Below are 19783 nucleotides of genomic sequence, written 5' to 3' on the forward strand. Positions count from 1 at the left end.
AGGTCTGTTGGTTTTATAAAGGGGAGTTCTACACATGCTCTCTTGCCTGCTGCCATGTAAGATGTGCCTTTGCTCCTCCTTCACCTCCTGCCATGATTATGAGGCCTCCCCAGCCATGTGAATCTGTGAATCCATTAAATCTCTTTTTTATTTTTATAAATTACCTAATCTCAGGTATGTCTTTATTAGCAGTGTGAGAACAGATGAATACACCCACCTTCTGATCTCTTAGTGTTGCACAGGCAGAGCCCCCAAATCTCAGAGCTGGAAGGAGGTGGGGAGATCCTTGTGCACAGTGCTCCTGTGGGAGCACCTGGAGCCTGGTCAGGCGGCTGCTGTCCACTCCCTGGGCACTATCCCCCACCTTGAACTGTGGTTCCCAAGGAGGACAGAATCTTCTACAGGGCACTGTCTACGGCCTATGCCTTGCACACCCCGGCACACAATCGGGATCCAAAGAATGACTAATGGGTAGGAGCAGAAGTGCCACGACATCTGTTGTTCCAAGAGGTACCCAAGCGAGCTTTTTCATTTCTCAACTTTCTATACCATCCCATTTCTCATCTCTTCTGTCACCAGTGCAGGCCAGGGCATGGAGGTGGCTGGGACAAGGAGGAGCAGGGTCCTGGGGTCCCAGCTCAGACTCTGCCCACCCATCTAGCCCGCTCCCCTCACGCTTCCCCCAGTGCAATTGCTCCCACCAGAAGCATCTTCCCAATGGGATGAAAGATCTGGGGCCAGGCATTCAGGAGAAGCATGAGGGTTTTCCTGGGGATCAGCCAATGGGAGGAAACCCATGCCTTCTCCCTTCCCTGATCTCAGAATACATGATGGGGTATGGGACTTGCATGGGCTGGAATCTGGGAACTCATGTGCCAAGAGCAAATTATGAGGACAGCTGATGAGCCTGGCCTGGAGCCAGCAGTACAGTCAAAACCACCCCCAGAACCACGCTAACCACAGGGCAGCTGACAGGGTGGAGTGGCTCAGCAAACAGCTCCACTTCCAGTACCCTCAAGTCACCAGGGCCTGGATTCTCAGTCCCTATCACCTTTACACTTTTGAGTGTTCTCTCTTTTTCATCACTTAAGGCACCTCTCTGTGATCCTGAGAAGTGGACGAGGCAGGCACTGTTGGCCCCATTTCACAGCCAACTCAGGCCTAGAAAGGTGCTGGGACTGCCCTTGCTATGGTCCTCAAGGCCCCCAGGGAGGGTGGTGGGTGGGGCTGGGGGCAACTCCACCCCCTTCCCAGCGGAGTCCATGTGGAAGGAGAGATGAGAGCTTGGCTCACCACACAATGTCCCAGGGACCTCGGCCCAGGCCACGCTCCGCAGTCCTCAGTAGAGCAGAAAGGCCACTTTACCTGTCACTCCACTCAGAGATGTTCCCCACTTTCAGCAGGTCCCTACTACCCAGAAGCCAGAGTCCCAGCGTTAGCCTGGAATCCAAAGCCCTGCTCTGTTACGCCATCCCTTTATAAATATTTGCTGATCTGGACTCTAATAGATTTGTGTTTTTTCTCAAAAAATCAGCCTGCAGATAAATCTGCTTTGCAAACTTGTTTTCATGAATCCAGAGATGTATTTTTTCATCCCAGCTGGGTCACTGGATGGTTTTGTGACTTGGGCCAATCATCTCCCCTCTCTGGCCTCAGGATCCTCAAATACAAAACAAAAAGAGTGGACTGAACGATTTCAGATCTATTACCACTCCATCCAAATGCTGTGATTCCAGAAAACCTGCATCCTTGCCAAAGAGAGCCATCTCATGTGACTTTGCTCATGTTTCCCCTTCTGAGCTGCCTCCCCTCTCTGGTTACCTTTCCCCTTCTGGGCTGCCTCCCGTCTCTGGTTGACTTTCCCCTCCTGGGCTGCCTCCCCTCTCTGGTTGACTTTCCCCTCCCGGGCTGCCTCCCCTCTCTGGTTACCTTTCCCCTCTTGGGCTGCCTCCCCTCCGTGGTTACCTTTCCTTTCCCGGGCTGCCTCAGCTCTCTGGTTACCTTTCCCCTCCCGGGCTGCCTCTCCTCTCTGGTTACCTTTCCCCTCCCGGGCTGCCTCTCCTCTCTGGTTACCTTTCCTCTCCTGGGCTGCCTCCCCTCTGTGGTTACCTTTCCTCTCCTGGGCTGCCTCAGCTCTCTGGTTACCTTTTCCCCTCCTGGGTTGCTTCTCCTCTATGATGATCTAAGTTCTCTGCTTCTTTCAAACCCACAGGCAGATTTCAACAGACCTGATTAATGCTAAAAATCCAAAACAGAAAATAGAACCCCCACTGCAGATATTCACAAGAGAGAAACTGGAGACAAAGCTCATCAAAAACTGTATAACAAAGTAAGAGCATAAAAATAATTCAGGTCAGGCTCAGGAATAATGTAAATAAGCTCATATTTGAAAAAATACACATAGTTGAGTATTTGTGATTTCTCAGCCAGGAAAGGGCAAAGTGTGGGAATGTGGTGAGTGTATGTGTACATGTATGTGTGTATATGTGTATGTGTATATGTGTTCATATGTATGTATATACATGTGCATGTGTATGTACGTGCATGTCTGTATGGTCATATGTATACATACATGTGCAAACACGTGTACACATGGGTATGTGTATTTATGTCTATATGTACAGGTCTGTGTATATATATGTGTGTGTATGTTTGTGTATGTATGTAGGTGTGGATGTGTGTGTGTGTTTAAAAACCTTAATAGAGGAACTAGACAAAGGTAGGACAGAAAGGCCACTGCAGACAGCAGTATGGGAATGCCTGGAAGCTTTTCTAGTGACCTAGCCCTTGTTCAAAAGCCAGGGTAGAGTTTGGTCTTGTTAAGGCTGCATGGTAAATACATTCAGATATACCAGCAGGAATCTTTTAAATAATAACCACCAGGCACCTGGCAACAGAGACAGGGAGGCAGGAAAGACCCTAGATGCAGTGGCGATAATGAGAGCTGGAGGCCCAAGTGCTGTACAACTGTGAAGAGCCAGGAGCCCCAGTGCAGTGATCTGAATGTTTGCATCCCCCCCAAATTCATACGTTGCAACCTACACCAAGGCGATAGTATCAGAAGGCAGGACCTTTGAGAACTGATGAGTCATGAGGGTGAGGCCCTTGTGAATGGGATCAGTATCCTTATAAAGAGGACTCCAGGGAGCTGCCCCGTCTCTTCCATCAAGTGAGGACACAGCAAGAAGTCGCCATCTATGAACCAGAAAGCAGGCCCCCAACAGGCCCCAACTCTGCTGGCCCCTGGATTTTGGACTTCCCAGTCCTAGAGCTGTGAGTAATAAACATCTGTTGCTTATAAATGGCCCAGTCTATGGTATTCTATTATGGCAGCCTGAACAGACAGATATACCCCGCAAGAATCCAAAGCTTAAAGACAAGAAAGCGGGACTGAGATGAAACTTTCATTTCAAGAGAACTGAGTGTAAAACTTAGTGTAAGGACCAAGGAAAGACTACATGGAGGATCCCACCGGCAGAACCCTGGCAAATGAGTGACCCAGGGCAGTTTCAGTTTGAGCCAAGGAGATTGGACTTAGAAACAAAAGAACCCGGATGTGAAGTGCCTGGGGAGGCCTGAGAGGGTACATTAGCAGGAGGCATGGTGACATCTCTAGCTTGGAAAAGGAAGGGACTGGAAAGTGCCCCGAATACAGGGAATGAGCTCGCCTCTCTTCACTGCTTACAGCTGGGAAGCAACATGCTTCCGTCCCAACAACCAGGGTTTCTGGGCCAGGCAGAGCCAATTTAGACCTCAGCTTTACCACTCGCCAGCTGTCTAAGAAACAGTGGGAAGGTTATTCAAGCTTCTCATCTATAAAGCGGGCAATAAGACCTTTTTGCAGGATGTGAGGATTTGTGGTCTTGAGTGTCTATTTAGAATTCATGTCAACAAAATGCCTGCCTCATTATAGGTGACAATTCACTGCAATTGCTATTTAATACTATTAGTTAGTTCCTGAACACTAATCCCTGCAAGAGGCAAGGGAGGTCAAGGAAAAAAGAAGACAAGAAAAGCTAAGATCCCAGGGGCACGGGTTTGGAAGAAGAAATTCTACCTCCTTCCCTCCTTTGATTTCTGGGATGTGAAGGTTCAAAGAGACCCAGAACCAGGAAACCAAACTGGATAGGGGAAGCCTCTGATTGCCCAGTGTCAAGATTTAATAGTTGCTTTTACAAATATTGAGTCTCAGTTATGTGCATTGCACTCTTAATGCTGGGGGACACAGAGGCACCCAGATCCAGGTGGACTATGGGGTAACAGAATGAGAACCGGGCATTGGGCTTAAATGTCCTGATCATTGAATTGTACACCTAAAATGGGGGGATTTCATGGCACGTAAATTACACCTTATTAAAGCTGGATCATTACCAGCCATGAGGACTTGAGTAAGGCAGGGACTTCCTCCCTGAGCCTCAGTTGTTTTCCTGCCAAAATCCTACCCCGCCCTCTAAAACATCTGCCTTAAACGACTTCATAGATTCTCCTCAGGTCCCATTTTAAAACAAAAGGGCTATGTAAACTGGAGAGGATGCAGAGGGCCCCATCATTACCCTTTCGCTCTGATAAATGCAGAAACTCAAAAGAGGGAGACTCCAGGGAGCTGGAAAGGTTGGGAGGTTCTTGGAGGAGGTGGGTTTGAGTGACATCCTGGAGTATCAGCAGGATTTGGGCGGGCAAGGAGGAGGAAGAAGAGGATAAGGCAGAGGAGGAAGAAGAGGAAAAGGCAGAGGAAGAAGAGGAAAAGGAGAAGAAGAAGGAAGATGAGGAGAAAAGGAAGAAGAGGAGAAGGAGGAGGAAGAGGAGGAGAAGGAGGAGGAAGAGGAGGGGGAGCAGGAGGAGAAAGAGGAGAAGAAGGAAGAGGAGGAAGAGGAGGAGGAGAAAGAGGAGCAGGGAAAGGAAGAGGAGAAGGAGGAGGAGGAAGACAAGGAAGAGAAGGAAGAAAGGGCGGAGGAGAAGGAGGAAGAGGATAAAGAGGAGGACGAGGGGAAGGAAGAAGATAAGGAAGAAAGGTAAGAGGAGAGGGAAGAAGAGGAAAAGGAGAAGAAGAAGGAAGATGAGGAGAAAAGGAAGAAGAGGAGAAGGAGGAAGAGGAGGGGAAGAAAGGAGGAGGAGGAAGAGGAGGAGGAGGAGGAAGAGGAGGAGGAGAAGAAAAGGAGGAGGAGGGGAAGGAAGGGGAGGAGGAAGAGAAAAGAAGGAGGAGAAAAGGAGGAGGAGGGGAAGGAAGAGGAGAAGGAGGAACAGGAGGGGGAGAAGGAGGAGGAAAGGGAGGAGGAGGAGAGAGTAGAGGAGGAGGAGAGAGTAGAGGAGGAGGAGAGAGTAGAGGAGGAGGAGAGAATGGAAGAGGAGGAGAGAAGGGAGGAGGAAGAGAGAAGGGAGGAGGAGGAGAGAATGGAGGAGGAGGAGAAGGAGAAGAAGAAAGAAGAGGAGGAGAAGGAAGAAGGGGATGGGAAGAGGAAGAAGGGGAAGTGGAGGAGGAGGGAATGGAGAAGGAAGAGGAGGAGGAGGAACAGAAGGAGGCGAAGGAAGAGGAGGAGGAGGAGAAGGTGAAGGAGGAGGGGGAGGAGGGCACTGCTGGTGGAGGAGCCTCTGGAGCACAGCTGTGACAGTGGGGAAGGTGAGCTGTGCTTCCAGGGCAGTGACGAGATGTGCCCCACCAGTCTGGATGCTTCACCCACGGCAAGACCATGTATGGCCCTTGAGTTAAACAATTAAACATTACCAGAACATCACGTTTCTGGTTTCTCCTGAAACACAGGCAGACCTTGCCAACCTGGGCCCACCTTCCAGCCTGGCAAAAATGGGCTAGACCTGCTGTAACCCCTGACACTCCCCTGACATTGCAGTCTCTGCTCCTTGACATTGCTCACTGGTCCCTGAAGCAGTTCTCTCTGTGCCCCCTGGCATGAGCAGCAGTGGAAGAGAAGGCAGGCAGGACAGGATAGTGAAGCAGTGGGAAGCACACTAGCTCTGGGATCAGAAAGGCCGGCGTGTAAATGCTGGTCCATCACCTTCTGGCCCTGTGGCTGTGGGCAAGCTATGGAAGCTTCCTAAATCTCAGTGTGCTTGTCAATAAAATAGGGAAAACATCACTCCCTTGGAGAGCCATTGTTTTCAGAAGATGCCCACATGAGATACACCTGGCATAGTAGGTAACACATACTAGGTGCTCACAATGGTATTATTTGTGCTGATGGCAGACTAAGGAATTTCTAAGGAACCCAGTGGGCCTTGGGGAGCCACAGTGGGCTTTGAGCAGGGGGGCGATGTGGGAGAAGTGCATTTCATGAAAGGTGTTTCTGATGGTGTGTGCAGCAAGAAGGAATGGGTGGAGGGAAGGGGACCAGTTTGTCAGGAGTGAAGAAAGGGAGTTGGGTCTCTAGGCTCTATCATTTGTGGACCCACGGCACGAATACAATAGAGGCCCATACGTTTTTGCATTTTTGCCATTATAGTTAAGATTACAAATGGGCTGGCATGCCATAGTCCCAGCACTTTGGGAAACCAAGGTGGGAGGATCACTTGAGGCTAGGAGTTCAAGACCAGCCTAGGCAACATAGCAAGATCTTATCTCTAAAAAGTAATAATTTTTAAAAACTGGCCAGGTGCGGTGGCTCATGCCTGTAATCCCAGCACTTTGGGAGGCTGAAGCAGGAGGATCACGTGAGGTCAGGAGTTCGAAACCAGCCTGGCCAACATGGCAAAACTCTGTCTTCTACTAAATATACAAAAATTAGCCAGGCATGTTGGTACACACTTGTAATCCCAGCTACTCAGAAGTCTGAGGCAGGACAATCGCTTGAACCTGGGAGATGGAGGTTGTAGTGAGCCAAGATCATGTCACTGAACCCTAGCCTGACTGACACAGTGAGACTCCGTCTCAAAATAAAAACAAAACAACAACAACAACAATAAAAGGTAGCGCGGCACGGCAGCATGCACCTGTAGTCCTAACTACTTGGGAGGCTGAGGCAGGGGGATCACTTAAGCCCAGGAGTTCAAGGCTGCTGTGATCACACCACTGCCCTCCAGCCTGGGCAACAGAGCCAGACCCCAACTTGAAAACAAAAACAACAACAACAAAAAAAAAACCAGTTACAGAGCACCTGTAGTCCCACCTACTTCAGAGGCTGAGGCAGGAGAATGGCACAAACCCAGGAGGCGCAGCTTGCAGTGAGCTGAGATCGCACCACTGCAGTCCAGCCTGGGTGACAGAGTGAGACTCCATCTCAAAAAGCAAAAACAAAAACAAAAACAAAACAAAACAAAAACAAAAAACAGTTACAAATGAAGCCAACAGATCGTTCAATGAAATACGTTCTTTTGCCTAAATGAGTAAGTCTTTGTAAGAGCCTAGAAGGCCAGGTTCAAGTTTGGAATTCTCCAACTCCAGAACTCCACCATGGGAATGACACTAGAGGAGCCCTCCTTCTCTACTCCCGGCCTGAGCCCCTTGTTCTGCCCCCAGCCTCAAGCTCCTGGAGGCTTCAGCGCAGCCATGCAAGCTCTGACCACCAGGCTCCCATTAGCCACCGCTGGGGCGAACTCTCACACCTAGAAGAGTGGCCACTGAGTTTGCTCTCTACCCGAGGGAGGTTTATCTGGGAAGAGATCTGTGCAAGCCCTGGAAGTGAGTACATGCCATCTGGGCAGAAAATTCCAGAGTCCTGTAGGGCAAGACTTAAAAGAGAGAGTATGCGCTAAAAGAGAGAGTATAGGCTAAAAGAGAGAGTATGGGCTGGGAACGGCAAGTGCACTTGGGGATGGGGTGGGGGTGGGGTACTCCTGGGTCCTTGGGGAGGGGCATGCAGGAGGAAGACCCCATCGGGAGGGGCCCTGGGTGGAGGCAGCAAGGGCCTGGCGGTACCTTTGGCAAGGGAGATGTTCCGCAGCGCGATGGAGTGCTCCCAGTCCTTTAGGCGCAGGTCCTCGGTGACCGCGTTGAGCATGGCCAGCTCCTGCTTCAGCTGCAGCTCCATGCCCACGTGCGCCAGGCGCAGGCGGCGCGTGTCCTCGCTGGCGTTGCTCACCAGCACCCGCAGGTCCTGCAGCCGCGTGCGGTGGAGGGCCACGTCATAGGACAGGCTGTGGTTGAGGCCGCGCAGCACGCCGCCCACGTCGGCCAGCTCCTCGCCCAGTACGCCCACCCTGCGCGCCAGCCCGTCCAGCAGGCCTGCGTGGCGCCGCAGCAGCAGCTGGCTACTGTTGCTCTCCACCTGCAGCTGGTACAGCTCTCCCTGCGCCGCGTCGCTCTGCTGGCCCGTGCGGTCCCGCAGCAGGGCCACTGCCTGCTCGGTCTGCACCGCCTGCGCCTGCAGCCCCCACAGCGCGCCCTCCAGCCTCTGCACTGCTCCCGCCAGCGCCAGCAGCGAGTCCGACTGGTTCTGCAGTGCGTCCTGCACCTTCCACACCTGCTCCGTCAGGTCCGCTTGCAGCGGAGCCTGCAGCAGCCGCAGCTGCAAGTCCCGGAAGCTCTCATTCAGCCGGTTCACATTGCGAGTCAGGGCCTTCAGGTCGTCAGGGGAGCTGCGCGGCCTGGACACTGAGGAGGAGGAGGAGGGGAGACGTGAGAACCGCTGAGGAGGAAGGCCCGGGTGACAAGAGGTGAACCCAGCCAGAGCCTGGCATGCAGTAGGTGCTCAATAAATGATAGATGAATAAAAAGCAGAGGTGATGGCTGAGCGCTTTACTAGATCCCAGGCCTTGTGCTAAACCAGTGGTCCCCAAACCTGCCTGCACATTAGATCACCTGGCTAGGTGTCTCACCTGCAGAAATTGTGATTGCATTGGTATGGGGTGTGACCTGGGCTTTGGAATTTTTAGAAGATCCAGAAGTAATTCTAAGTTGTAGACAAGTTTGTGAGCTGCTGTTCTAGTGTAACTATCATGGGTTAATTCAGTGGGTCCCTATGAAACTGCCAGTTGTGAATGTTGAAAAGCAGTTGCATGTCAGCAGTTTCATGTAGGTCAGCTTAAGATGTTGGGTGGTGTTATCCTCTCAACTTTAGGGGGTAGGTACCTGCTGCAATCTGAATATGCTCCCCAAAATTCGTATGTGGAAACTTAATCACCAAAGTCATAGTAAGAGAGGGGGTCTTTAGGAGGTGATTGAGTCACAAGGGCAGAGCCCTCATGTATTAGATTAGCGACTTTATAAAAGACGTTCGAGGGAGCTGTTTGCCCTTCCTGCCATGTGAGGACACGCAGAAGGCGCCATTCATGAGAAACAGGCCCTTACCAGACATGAATCTGCTGGTGCCTTTATCTTGGACTTCCCAGCCTCCAGTACCATGAGCAATACATTTGTTGTTTATAAATTACCCAGCTTACAGTATTTTGTTACAGCAGCCTGAACAGACAAAGACAGTACCATTCTTATCCCCTTTTATAGTTATAGCTATTAGCATTGCCCAGGGTAACAATTTACAGCAAGTAAACCCTAACTAAGATGGCTTGCTCCAGGACTGCCTAAAGGAAGAGCACCCCAGCAGCAGACTCAGCCAGGCTCAAGGCCACTGTGTCTATTTTCTGGCCTCCTGAGTTCAGGGCCCTTTCCCTTCTGCTCACGTGCTGTGCCAACAGCCTGTCTGGGTGTTCTCGGTGTGTTCTCACGACTTCTGATAAGCCATGGTGTCTCTTGGAGCCCCCGGGGCATCATGAGAAGAAACTGACATGAAATTATCAAGCTTTCCATTCTACAATAGCCCCGTCTCAATACTTGTCACCCAATCAGAGTCCATGATTGGACAGACACAATCCAATGAAGACTGCTTTTATATTGATATGCTCCTTCTCTGTGTCTTCTACTTCTTTGTGTTGTTTGTTTTGAGACAGAGTCTCACTCTGTCGCCAGGCTAGAGTGCAGTGGCTCGATCTTGGCTCACTGCACCCTCCGCCTCCCGGGTTCAAGTGATTCTCCTGCCTCAACCTCCCAAGTAGCTGGGACTACAGGTACATGCCACCATGCCCAACTAATTTTTGTATTTTTAGTAGGGATGGGGTTTCACCATGTTGGCCAGGATGGTCTCAATCTCTTGACCTCGTGATCTGCCCACCTCGGCCTCCCAAAGTGTTGGGATTACAGGTATGAGCCACTGCACCCAACCCTACTTCTTCTAGATCCCCTATTTCCTCTTCAGCAAGAAACCCATCCCAGTGATCCCCTACCCCTTCCTCTTGGAGGGTTCCCTTTTCTTGGTTACAAGCAGCTATTGCACAATACTAAGAAGAGTGATGTGTGTCTTCATCATTAGAATCTAGCATCCTTGTATCTCCTGGGAGGTCGTGGACTGTGCTGACTCAGATATGCTACAAATCCTGAGTAGGGATGTCTAGGGATGCTCATTGTCTGTTAGCTGTGTCCTGTCCACAGCTGTTCCCCACTCTGCTCTGCATACCAGAGAAAGGGAAATAAGACCTGATGGTGGGATAGGTAGGAGTTGGGGCAGATGAGGCACAGAACAAATTCTGCCTTGAACATCTTGGAGGTAACCGGGTAACCTGGTACACAGCTTGTTCAAACAATGAGAAAAATCAGATGGAATAAGTTCTCATCCACAACTTCACATTGAGAATGGGGGATAGAGGTTGTGAGGGCTCTCGAGCCATGGAAAGACCAGCTGTTACAATCTTTCAGTGATACTTCTGGAAGCACATGGCATTTGTGGTGGCCACCCTGGAGGAGATAAGTCATTCCAGCTTAGGCTTAGAGGCTCACAGGGCTGAAGGGGTCTTGGAGCCTTGCCTCAACTTCTCCCCTACCCAGCACTTTAATCTAAGAAAGTCACATTGCAAAGGGGTCCCGGCGCCCCTGCTTATACCAATCTCTCCATCTTCAGTTAGTACTGACTGTCAGAATTTTCTGCATTCTGTTTGGACTTAAAATTTGCCTCCCTGTGTTCAACTAGGAAAAGAGGAAGTCAAATTGTCCCTGTTTACAGATGACATGATTGTATATTTAGAAAACCCCATCATCTCAGCCCCAAATCTCCTTAAGCTGATAAGCAACTTCAGCAAAGTCTCAGGATACAAAATCAATGTGCAATAATCACAAGCATTCCTATACACCAATAACAGACAAATAGAGAGCCAAATCATGAGTGAACTCCTATTGACAATTGCTACAAAGAGAATAAAATACCTAGGAATCCATCTTACAAGGGATGTGAAGGACCTCTTCAAGGAGAACTACAAACCAGTCCTCAACAAAATAAAAGAGGACACAAACAAATGGAATAACATTCCATGCTCATGGATAGGAAGAATCAATATCATGAAAATGGCCACACTGCCTGGGGTAATTTATAGATTCAATGCCATCCCCATCAAGCTACCAATGACTTTCTTCACAGAATTGGAAAAAATTACTTTAAAGTTCATATGGAACCAAAAAAGAGCCTGCATTGCCAACACAATCCTAAGCAAAAAGAACAAAGCTGGAGGCATCACGCTACCTGACTTTGAACTACACTACAAGGCTACAGTAACCAAAACAGCATGGTACTGGTACCAAAACAGATATATAGACCAATGGAACAGAACAGACACCTCAGAAATAACACCCCACATCTACAACCAACAGATCTTTGACAAACCTGACAAAAACAATAAATAGGGAAAGGATTTCCTATTTAATAAATGGTGCTGGGAAAACTGGCTAGCCATATGTGGAAAGCTGAAACTGGATCTCTTCCTTACACCTTATACAAAAATCAATTCAAGATGGATTAAAGCCTTAAATGTTACCTAAAACCATAAAAACCCTAGAAGAAAACCTAGGCAATACCATTCAGGACATAGGCATGGGCAAGGACTTCATGACTAAAACACCAAAAGCAATGGTTAACAAAAACCAAAATAGACAAATGGGATCTAATTAAACTAAAGAGCTTCTGCCTGGCAAAAGAAACTACCATCAGAGTGAATAGGCAACCTACAGAATGGGAGAAAATTTTTGCAATCTACCCATCTGACAAATGGCTAATATCCAGAATCTACAAAGAACTCAAACAAATTTACAAGAAAAAAGCAAACCACCCCATCAAAAAGTGGGCAAAGGATATGAACAGACACTTCTCAAAAGAAGACATCTATGAAGCCAACAGACACATGAAAAAATGCCCATCATCACTGGTCATCAGAGAAATGTAAATCAAAACCACAATGAGATACCATCTCATGCCAGTTAGAATGGCTATCATTAAAAAGTCAGGAAACAGCAGATGCTGGAGAGGATGTGGAGAAATAAGAATGCTTTTACACTGTTGGTGGGAGTGTAAATTAGTTCAACTATTATGTAAGACAGTGTGGCGATCCCTCAAGGATCTAGAACTAGAAATACCATTTGACCCAGCAATCCCATTACTGGGTATATACCCAAAGGATTATAAATTATGCTACTGTAAAGACACATGCACACATATGTTTACTGCAGCACTATTCACAATAGCAAAGACTTGGAACCAACCCAAATGTCCACAATGACAGACTGGATTAAGAAAATGTGGCACATATACACCATGGAATACTATGCAGCCATAAAAAAAGGATGAGTTCACATCCTTTACAAGGAAGAGCTCTGGGGGAAATGAATCCATAACCCAGTCACAGCCCAGGTAACCACAGGAATTGCCCACTGGAGAAATCATCATCAGCCAGGATCTGATTCTAGAACCAGTGTGTCTGTCCAATCATGGAACCTCATTGGGTGACAAGTATTAAGACAGGGCTGTTGGAGAATAAAAAGCCTGATAATTTCATGTCAGTCTCTTCTCATGATGCCCCTGGAGCTCCAAGAGACACCACAGCTTATCAGAAGTTGTGAGAACACTTTGAGTTTTAGTTCTCAAACTGGCACCTTGAGTTCTGGTTTTCAAACTGGGACCTCGAGTGGCTAAGAGTAACAGTGCAACCTCCCAGATTGAAGCCCCAGGGCTGATTCAAGGCCACATCTGCCCAGGGCCAAGATCCTGAAGTGGACAGTTTTCTTCCTTGCCTCTGTCTTCCCCAGCTCTCCTAGCCCCTCCTTCCCTCTGTGGGGGTCCCTAAGCCCAGCGAGTCCTTTGCACCCTGGGAGGTCCCAAGCCCTGCCCATCGGCTGCCTCCTCACCTACCAGTTCTGGGCCCTGCTCCCTGAGCAGGGAACTGGACTGAAACTTGGTCCATATGGGGACGGCTGACAATCAGCCACCCCTTCCCAGAGAGTTCATTTAGGTATTTTATTGCTATTCATTGCACAACAAATAGTCACATAAACCTAAACAAGGGAAAATTCCTCCACTGTCCCACAACAGAGCACGCTGGTTTCATTTTGTTTTTCTAACTCTGTTCATATGCATATTCAATCTTTATAATTTCATTTCTGGGTTTTTCCCCCACCCATTATTATTATTATTCTACTGTAATCATTTTATAAGCATTTTTTATCCTCTTTTGTAACTATGATTTTGATGAATGCCTATGAGTTCCTCAAGGGGACAAATTTAATTTACTCTTTCTCTTACTGTTGAATCCTTTTTTTCAATCATGGTAAATAAATGCAGAAAGATTCCTCCCCTTCCCTTTGAAATTTTTCCTAATAATACATTTCCAGAAGCTGGATTAGTAGGTCAAAAGGCATGGACATTTTTATGACTCTTTTTTTTTTTTTTTTTGAGGCGGAGTCTGTCGCCCAGACTGAAGTGCAGTGGCGCGATCTCGGCTCACTGCAATCTCTGCCTCCCGGGTTCACGCCATTCTCCTGCCTCAGCCTCCTCACCCAGCTAGTTTTTCATATTTTTTAGTAGAGACGGGGTTTCACCATGTTAGCCAGGATGGTTTCGATCTCCTGACCTCGTGATCCACCCGTCTCGGCCTCCCAAAGTGCTGGGATTACAGGCTTGAGCCACCGCGCCCGGCCCCATTTTTATGACTCTTAAAAATTCCAGCCAAACTATTTCTCAAAAAAAGTTATACTAATTTATATTTACATTACAGATTTTAAAATGTGCTGAGTTCAGTGCAATCTCACTGAATTATTACAATTTTCATGTTGTGAATTTCATAGATACAAAATGGTAATGTTATTTTTATGTGAGTCTATTTGTATTTTAGAAACGGCCTTTTCAAGGTGATGCATCAGCTCATAGGAATAGATAGTTCAGGTACCTGGGATAGTCAGAACAAAAATTATTTGGGGATAAATATTCTTTGGGCATCAACTTGCCTAGGGCAGCCTCCTTTTTTGGGATCATTTGCACATCCCAGAAATGAATTATGTCCTTCCAAGAGTCACAGCGTGTTCTCTGCTCACACACCACCACCATCCAGCCTCTTTCCTCATTTAATTCCTTCCAGATGTTTGCTGTCCTCAAGAGGGAATAATTCTTAGTTGAGTGTGACTCTCTTAATTCATGTTTATGCAAACAGTTCATTTATCTCTCTGCCTGGCCTATCTACTTTTAATGTGTTTTAATTATTCTTCAACTTTATACTTTCACAAATGGGAAAGCAAATCATAGAATAGTGTAATACCAAGCAACTTTCCCTGAGTATGTGCCAAGCACTGTTCTAAGTGCTTCCCATATTACTACACTTAATCCTATTATAACCCTATAAGTATTGTTAGGAGCCTCATAGTTCAAATGAGGAAACTGAGGCACACAGAGGTTCAGTAACTCACAAGGTCTCATTGACAGTAGATAGTGGTGACTGACCATGGGCTCGGCAGTTTGGTTCCAGAGTCCCCAGCTCTTGCCCCACTTTGCCAAACTGCTGAAAGGGTGGACATAGAGAACACACTTGTCTGTCTTTCTCTTTCTTTTCTTTTTGTCTTTCTTTACTGAGACAGAGTTTTGCTCTGTTGCTCAGGCTGGAATGCAGTGGCACGATCTTGGCTCACTGCAGCCTCTACCTCCTGGGTTCAAGCAATTCTCCTACCTCAGCCTCCTGAGTAGTTAGGACTACAGGCACCCACCACCACACCCGGCTAATTTTTGTATTTTTAGTAGGGATGGGGTTTCGTCATGTTGGCCAAGCTGGTCTCAAACTCCTGATCCACCTAGGCCTCCCAAAGTGCTGGGATTATAGGCGTGAGCCACCATGTCTGGTCAAGAACACACTTTTTAATGGTCAGAGACACAATAAGATAAAATAAGCTTTTAAGGGAGTGAGTTCCTCATGATAAACCCAGGCTGGGGTCAGGCTGTGTGGCAGAAACCATGTAGAGATTCAAATTAAGACTCTGACTCAGTATTGATTACTGAATACTAATGAATGTTATTAGCATAGTAGTGTAATCATCTGTGATTAATGTATTAATGTCTGTTGCAGGCCCTGGCCTGAGCTAGGTGGCTTTCTCCTGCACATCCCCTATGTCCTTCTCATCTGCACAGCACTGCCTCCCTACCCACAGCCCGTCCCAAGCCTGCTCCCTCTTCTCTAATTGTCCTTTATGTCCATGAAAAAAATGGCATAAGATCAGGATGGTCCATATGTGATCCAACCAGGTAGGCTGCCTTCCCTCAATACATCAGGTGTCCCTACAGTGCCAGCTGGGTAGGTGCATGTGTGTGGGAGGGAAGATGGAAGCTAAGGGTCCTATTTGAGGTTTAGTGACCTAAACCTTGGGCACTGGTGTGAATCATAACAGTTTATCTTTGCAAAGAATTCTGCATCCATTGCCCACTTAATTTTCAAGCTGACTAACCTGGCAGGTAGGGGAGCAAGTATGCTGAATCTCATTTAAGAATGAGAAAAGAGAGGCTCAGGAAGTCAGGAGATTGCCTGAAGCATGAAACTGGGGTGAAGTTGTGCCATCTGTTCCTTACCCTGTCCTCCAAACCTACTGCTGGGATGGTCAGTCACATGGCAAACTCCAAGCAGGGGGAGCAGGAAAGGAGACGACATTTATTAATCACCTACTGTATGCCAAACTTGGCTATAGTCTCTTACTAGAAGTTGCTTCCTCTACTCTTCCCAGCACACTTAAAATGTAGAAATCGTTATGCCTGTTTTCAGGTGGAGAAACTCAAGAAGGCAGCAGAGCTCAGGCAGGCTCAGACTGCTCCATCTCCAAAAGCCCTGCTGCCCACCACTTTCCTCCCTCACACAAAACAGCATGGGGCTCTTTCTCCCCTCTTTCTTTCTAGGAAGCAATGGCAGAGTGCACATTGCCAAATGCCCTACAATCCCATGGTATGGTCCCCCCAATCCTGCAGGCAGATGGTATCACCACTTCACAGGTGAAATAACCCAAACCAGAGCAATTCAGTAACTAGCTTGATATGGTTTGCCTGTGTCCCCATCCAAATCTCATCTTGAATTGTATCTCCCACAATTCCCATGTGTTGTGGGAGGGACACGGTGTGAGGTAATTGAATCATGGGGGCAGGTCTTTCTCATGCTATTCTCATGACAGCGAATAAGTCTCACGAGATCTGATAGTTTCATAAAGGGCAGTTTCCCTGCACAACTTCTCTTCTCTTGTCTGCCGCCATGTGAGATGTGCCTTTCACCTTCCGCCATGATTGTGAAGCCTCCCCAGCCATGTGGAACTGTGAGTCTAGTAAACTTCTTTCTTTTGTAAATTGCCCAGTCTTGGGTATGTCTTCATGTGCAGCATGAAAATGGACTAATACATAGCTCAAGGCCACCCTACTAGTAGGAAGCAGCTCCAAGCCCATGTCTCTTCTGTTGCCCCATGCTCAAGTCCTGCCTTCTCTTTAGGCTAATGACATGGAAAGAAGGAAGGAAGGCGAGTATCAGACTTCACAGAGCATCACATCTAGGGCAGAGTGTCGGAAAGGATGGGGCGGAATGCCACTGCAGAGCAAGCATATCAATACAAGTGCCAAGAAAAAGGGAGGGGCCTTCTTTCAGGTGGCGCGCAAAACCGGGTTGCATTTACAGAGGTCTGGATTCACGTGACTTTAATGGAAAATTCACTTAAAAGCAGAACATAATATGCATTCAGAATCTGCAAGAAAGAAGTTATCGGGGGCCGGGCGCGGTGGCTCAAGCCTGTAATCCCAGCACTTTGGGAGGCCGAGACGGGCGGATCACGAGGTCAGGAGATCGAGACCATCCTGGCTAACACAGTGAAACCCCGTCTCTACTAAAAAATGCAAAAAACTAGCCGGGCGAGGTGGCGGACGCCTGTAGTCCCAGCTACTCGGGAGGCTGAGGCAGGAGAATGGCGCAAACCCGGGAGGCGGAGCTTGCAGTGAGCCAAGATCCGGTCACTGCACTCCAGCCTGGGCGACAGAGTAAGACTCCGCCTCAAAAAAAAAAAAAAAAAAAAAAAGAAGTTATCGGTAGAGCTCTAGGACTTCGAGTGATGTGCACAGAAAACAATGAGGGTTTCCCTGACCCCGGGATGCCAGAGAAGACCAGGGCCTGCACTCAGGGTGTGTGACCAGTGCAGTCACACGGGGCCCCACGCTGGGGGTTTCATTCTCTGCTGTCGCCCTCCTGAAACTGGTGATGAATTTATCTGTGAATTTGTGTTTTCTCAATGAAGTCCTAAGGCACAGTGGAGCCTGTGCTGGGGATGTGGACCCCTGGCTTAGGTGCAGTCCCACCTCCCACCGCCCTTCACCACCCCAGAATGGGGTCCAGCCACCCAGTGCCTCACCCCTCTTCTCTATCCCCAGTGACAATGATCAGGGTCAGGCCTGGTATGTGTGATGAGTCCTAAGGTAGGGCTCCAGTCACCTATAAGTGTCTTGACTCTGACTCATGAGGTTGCAATGAGCTGAGATGACGCCACTCATGAGTGTCCCTATACCTGGGAGACAGCAACAGTGACTGGTTGAAAGAGACCATGGCAGCAAGGAAACAGCTTTTTTCCTGCTTTTTGGACAAAGAACCCTGCATTTTTATTTATTTAATTATTTGACACAGATCTCGCTCTGTCGCCCAGGCAGTGCAGTGGTGCGATCTCGGCTCACTGCAACCCATGCCTCCCAGGTTCACGCCATTCTCCTGCCTCAGCCTCCCGAGTAGCTGAGACTATAGGCGCATGCCACCACGCCTGGCTAATTTTTGTATTTTTAGTAGAGACAGCTTCACCATGCTGGCCAGGCTGGTCTCGAACTTAAGTGATCCACTCGCCTCAGCCTCCCAAAGTGCTGGCATTACAGGCATGAGCCACTGTGCCTCAGTCAAAGAACTCTGCATTTTTAGTTCTTTAAATTTTTTTTTTGTTTGTTTTTGTGCAGTGGACTTACTCTGTCACCCAGGCTGGAGTTCAGTGGCGTCATCTCAGCTCATTGCAACCTCAGCCTTCCTGGGCTCAAGAGCTCCTCCTACCTCAGACTCCTTAGTAGCTGGGACTACAAGCGTGCACCATCACATCCAGCTAAATTTTGTATTTTGTGTAGAGATGGGGTTTCACCATATTGCCCAGGCTTGTCTTGAACTCCTAGACTCAAGCAATCTGCCTACATTGTCCTCCCAAAGTGCTGAGATTACAGGTATGAGCCACCACGCCAGCCTGAGAACCCTGCATTTTTGCTGTGCATGGAGCCCTGCAACTTATGAAGATGGTCCTGAAAAAAACTAACTATTGTCGATCTTCTGTGACTCAGATAGCAACTCTGAATAAGCAAATAAGCAATTCCAGGGGGAGCCTGTATTAGTCCTCTCTGGCTGTTGTAAGAGGATACCACAGACTGGGTGGCTTAAACAACAAACGTTTATTGTTGCAGTTACAGAGGCTGAAAGTCTGACATCAAGGTGCCACCAGGCTGGTGTCTCCTGAGGCCTCTCCTCCTGGCTCACAGGACACCTTCTTGCTGTATCCTCCCATAACCTTTCCTCTTGGTGTCCCTTCTAATTCTTTTTTTTTTTTTTTTTTTTTAAGAGATGGAGTTTCACTCTTGTTGCCCAGGCTGGAGTGCAGTGGCACAATCTCGGCTCACTGCAACCTCCGCCTCCTGGGTTCAAGTGATTCTCCTGCCTCAGCCTCCCTAGTAGCTGGGATTATAGGCACCTGCCACCACACCCAGCTAATTTTTTTGTATTTTTAGTAGAGACGGGGTTTTACCATATTGGCCAGGCTGGTCTCGAACTCCTGACCTCAAATGATCTGTCTGCCTCGGCCTCCCAAAGTGCTGGGATTACAGGTGTCCGCCACTGCACTCGGCCGTCCCTTCTGATTCTTATAAGGACACCAGTCCTGTGGGATCGGGGCCCTCCCTTATGATCTAATTTAACCTTAGAGCCTCCTTAAAGGCCCCGCCTCCAAGTACAGTCACATTAGGGGTTAGGGCTTCAACATGTGAATTTGAGTGGGATACAATGCAGCCCATAGCAGGGTTCTTTAACATCCCTGGTTAGCAGGATGGGTTCCTGCTGCCCTCCCGGAGTGCAGGGGTTGATTTTTAGGACTAGCAGATGTAATCTACTCTTTCAAAATATTAGACAGTGACAAGTGGTTAGAACAGGGCAGATATGGCTGGGCACGGTGGCTCATGCCTGTAATCCCAGCACTTTAGGAGGCTGAGGTGGGTGGATCACCTAAGGTCTGGAGTTTGAGACCAGTCTGACTAACATGGTGAAGCCCCACCTCTACAAAAGATATAAAAGACAACAAAAGTTAGCCAGGTGTGGTGGTGCACACCTGTAGTCCCAGCTACTCAGGAGGCTGAGGCAGGAGAATTGCTTGAACTTGGGAGGCAGAGGTTGCAGTGAGCCAAGATCATGCCACAGCACTGCAGCCTGGGTGACAGAGCGAGACTCCATCTTTGAAAAAAACAAAAGAGACAACAGGGCAGATTCATAAGATTCATGAAGTGAGTGCACT

General features: G+C 48.3%; 1 protein-coding gene across 1 annotated transcript in view; it reads right to left on the minus strand.

The window, feature by feature from the left end:
* The window catches only part of SCARA5 (scavenger receptor class A member 5), a 132268-nt gene that overhangs the window by 51781 nt on the left and 60704 nt on the right, over positions 1 to 19783 (minus strand). Inside the window, exon 4 of the mRNA XM_033229382.1 lies at positions 7868 to 8542. Coding sequence (XP_033085273.1) covers positions 7868 to 8542 — 675 coding nt within the window. The remainder of the gene's footprint in view (positions 1 to 7867; positions 8543 to 19783) is intronic.

This window comes from Trachypithecus francoisi, unplaced genomic scaffold (assembly GCF_009764315.1).
Source record: "Trachypithecus francoisi isolate TF-2019V2 unplaced genomic scaffold, Tfra_2.0 Contig01440, whole genome shotgun sequence".
NCBI lineage: Eukaryota > Metazoa > Chordata > Mammalia > Primates > Cercopithecidae > Trachypithecus > Trachypithecus francoisi.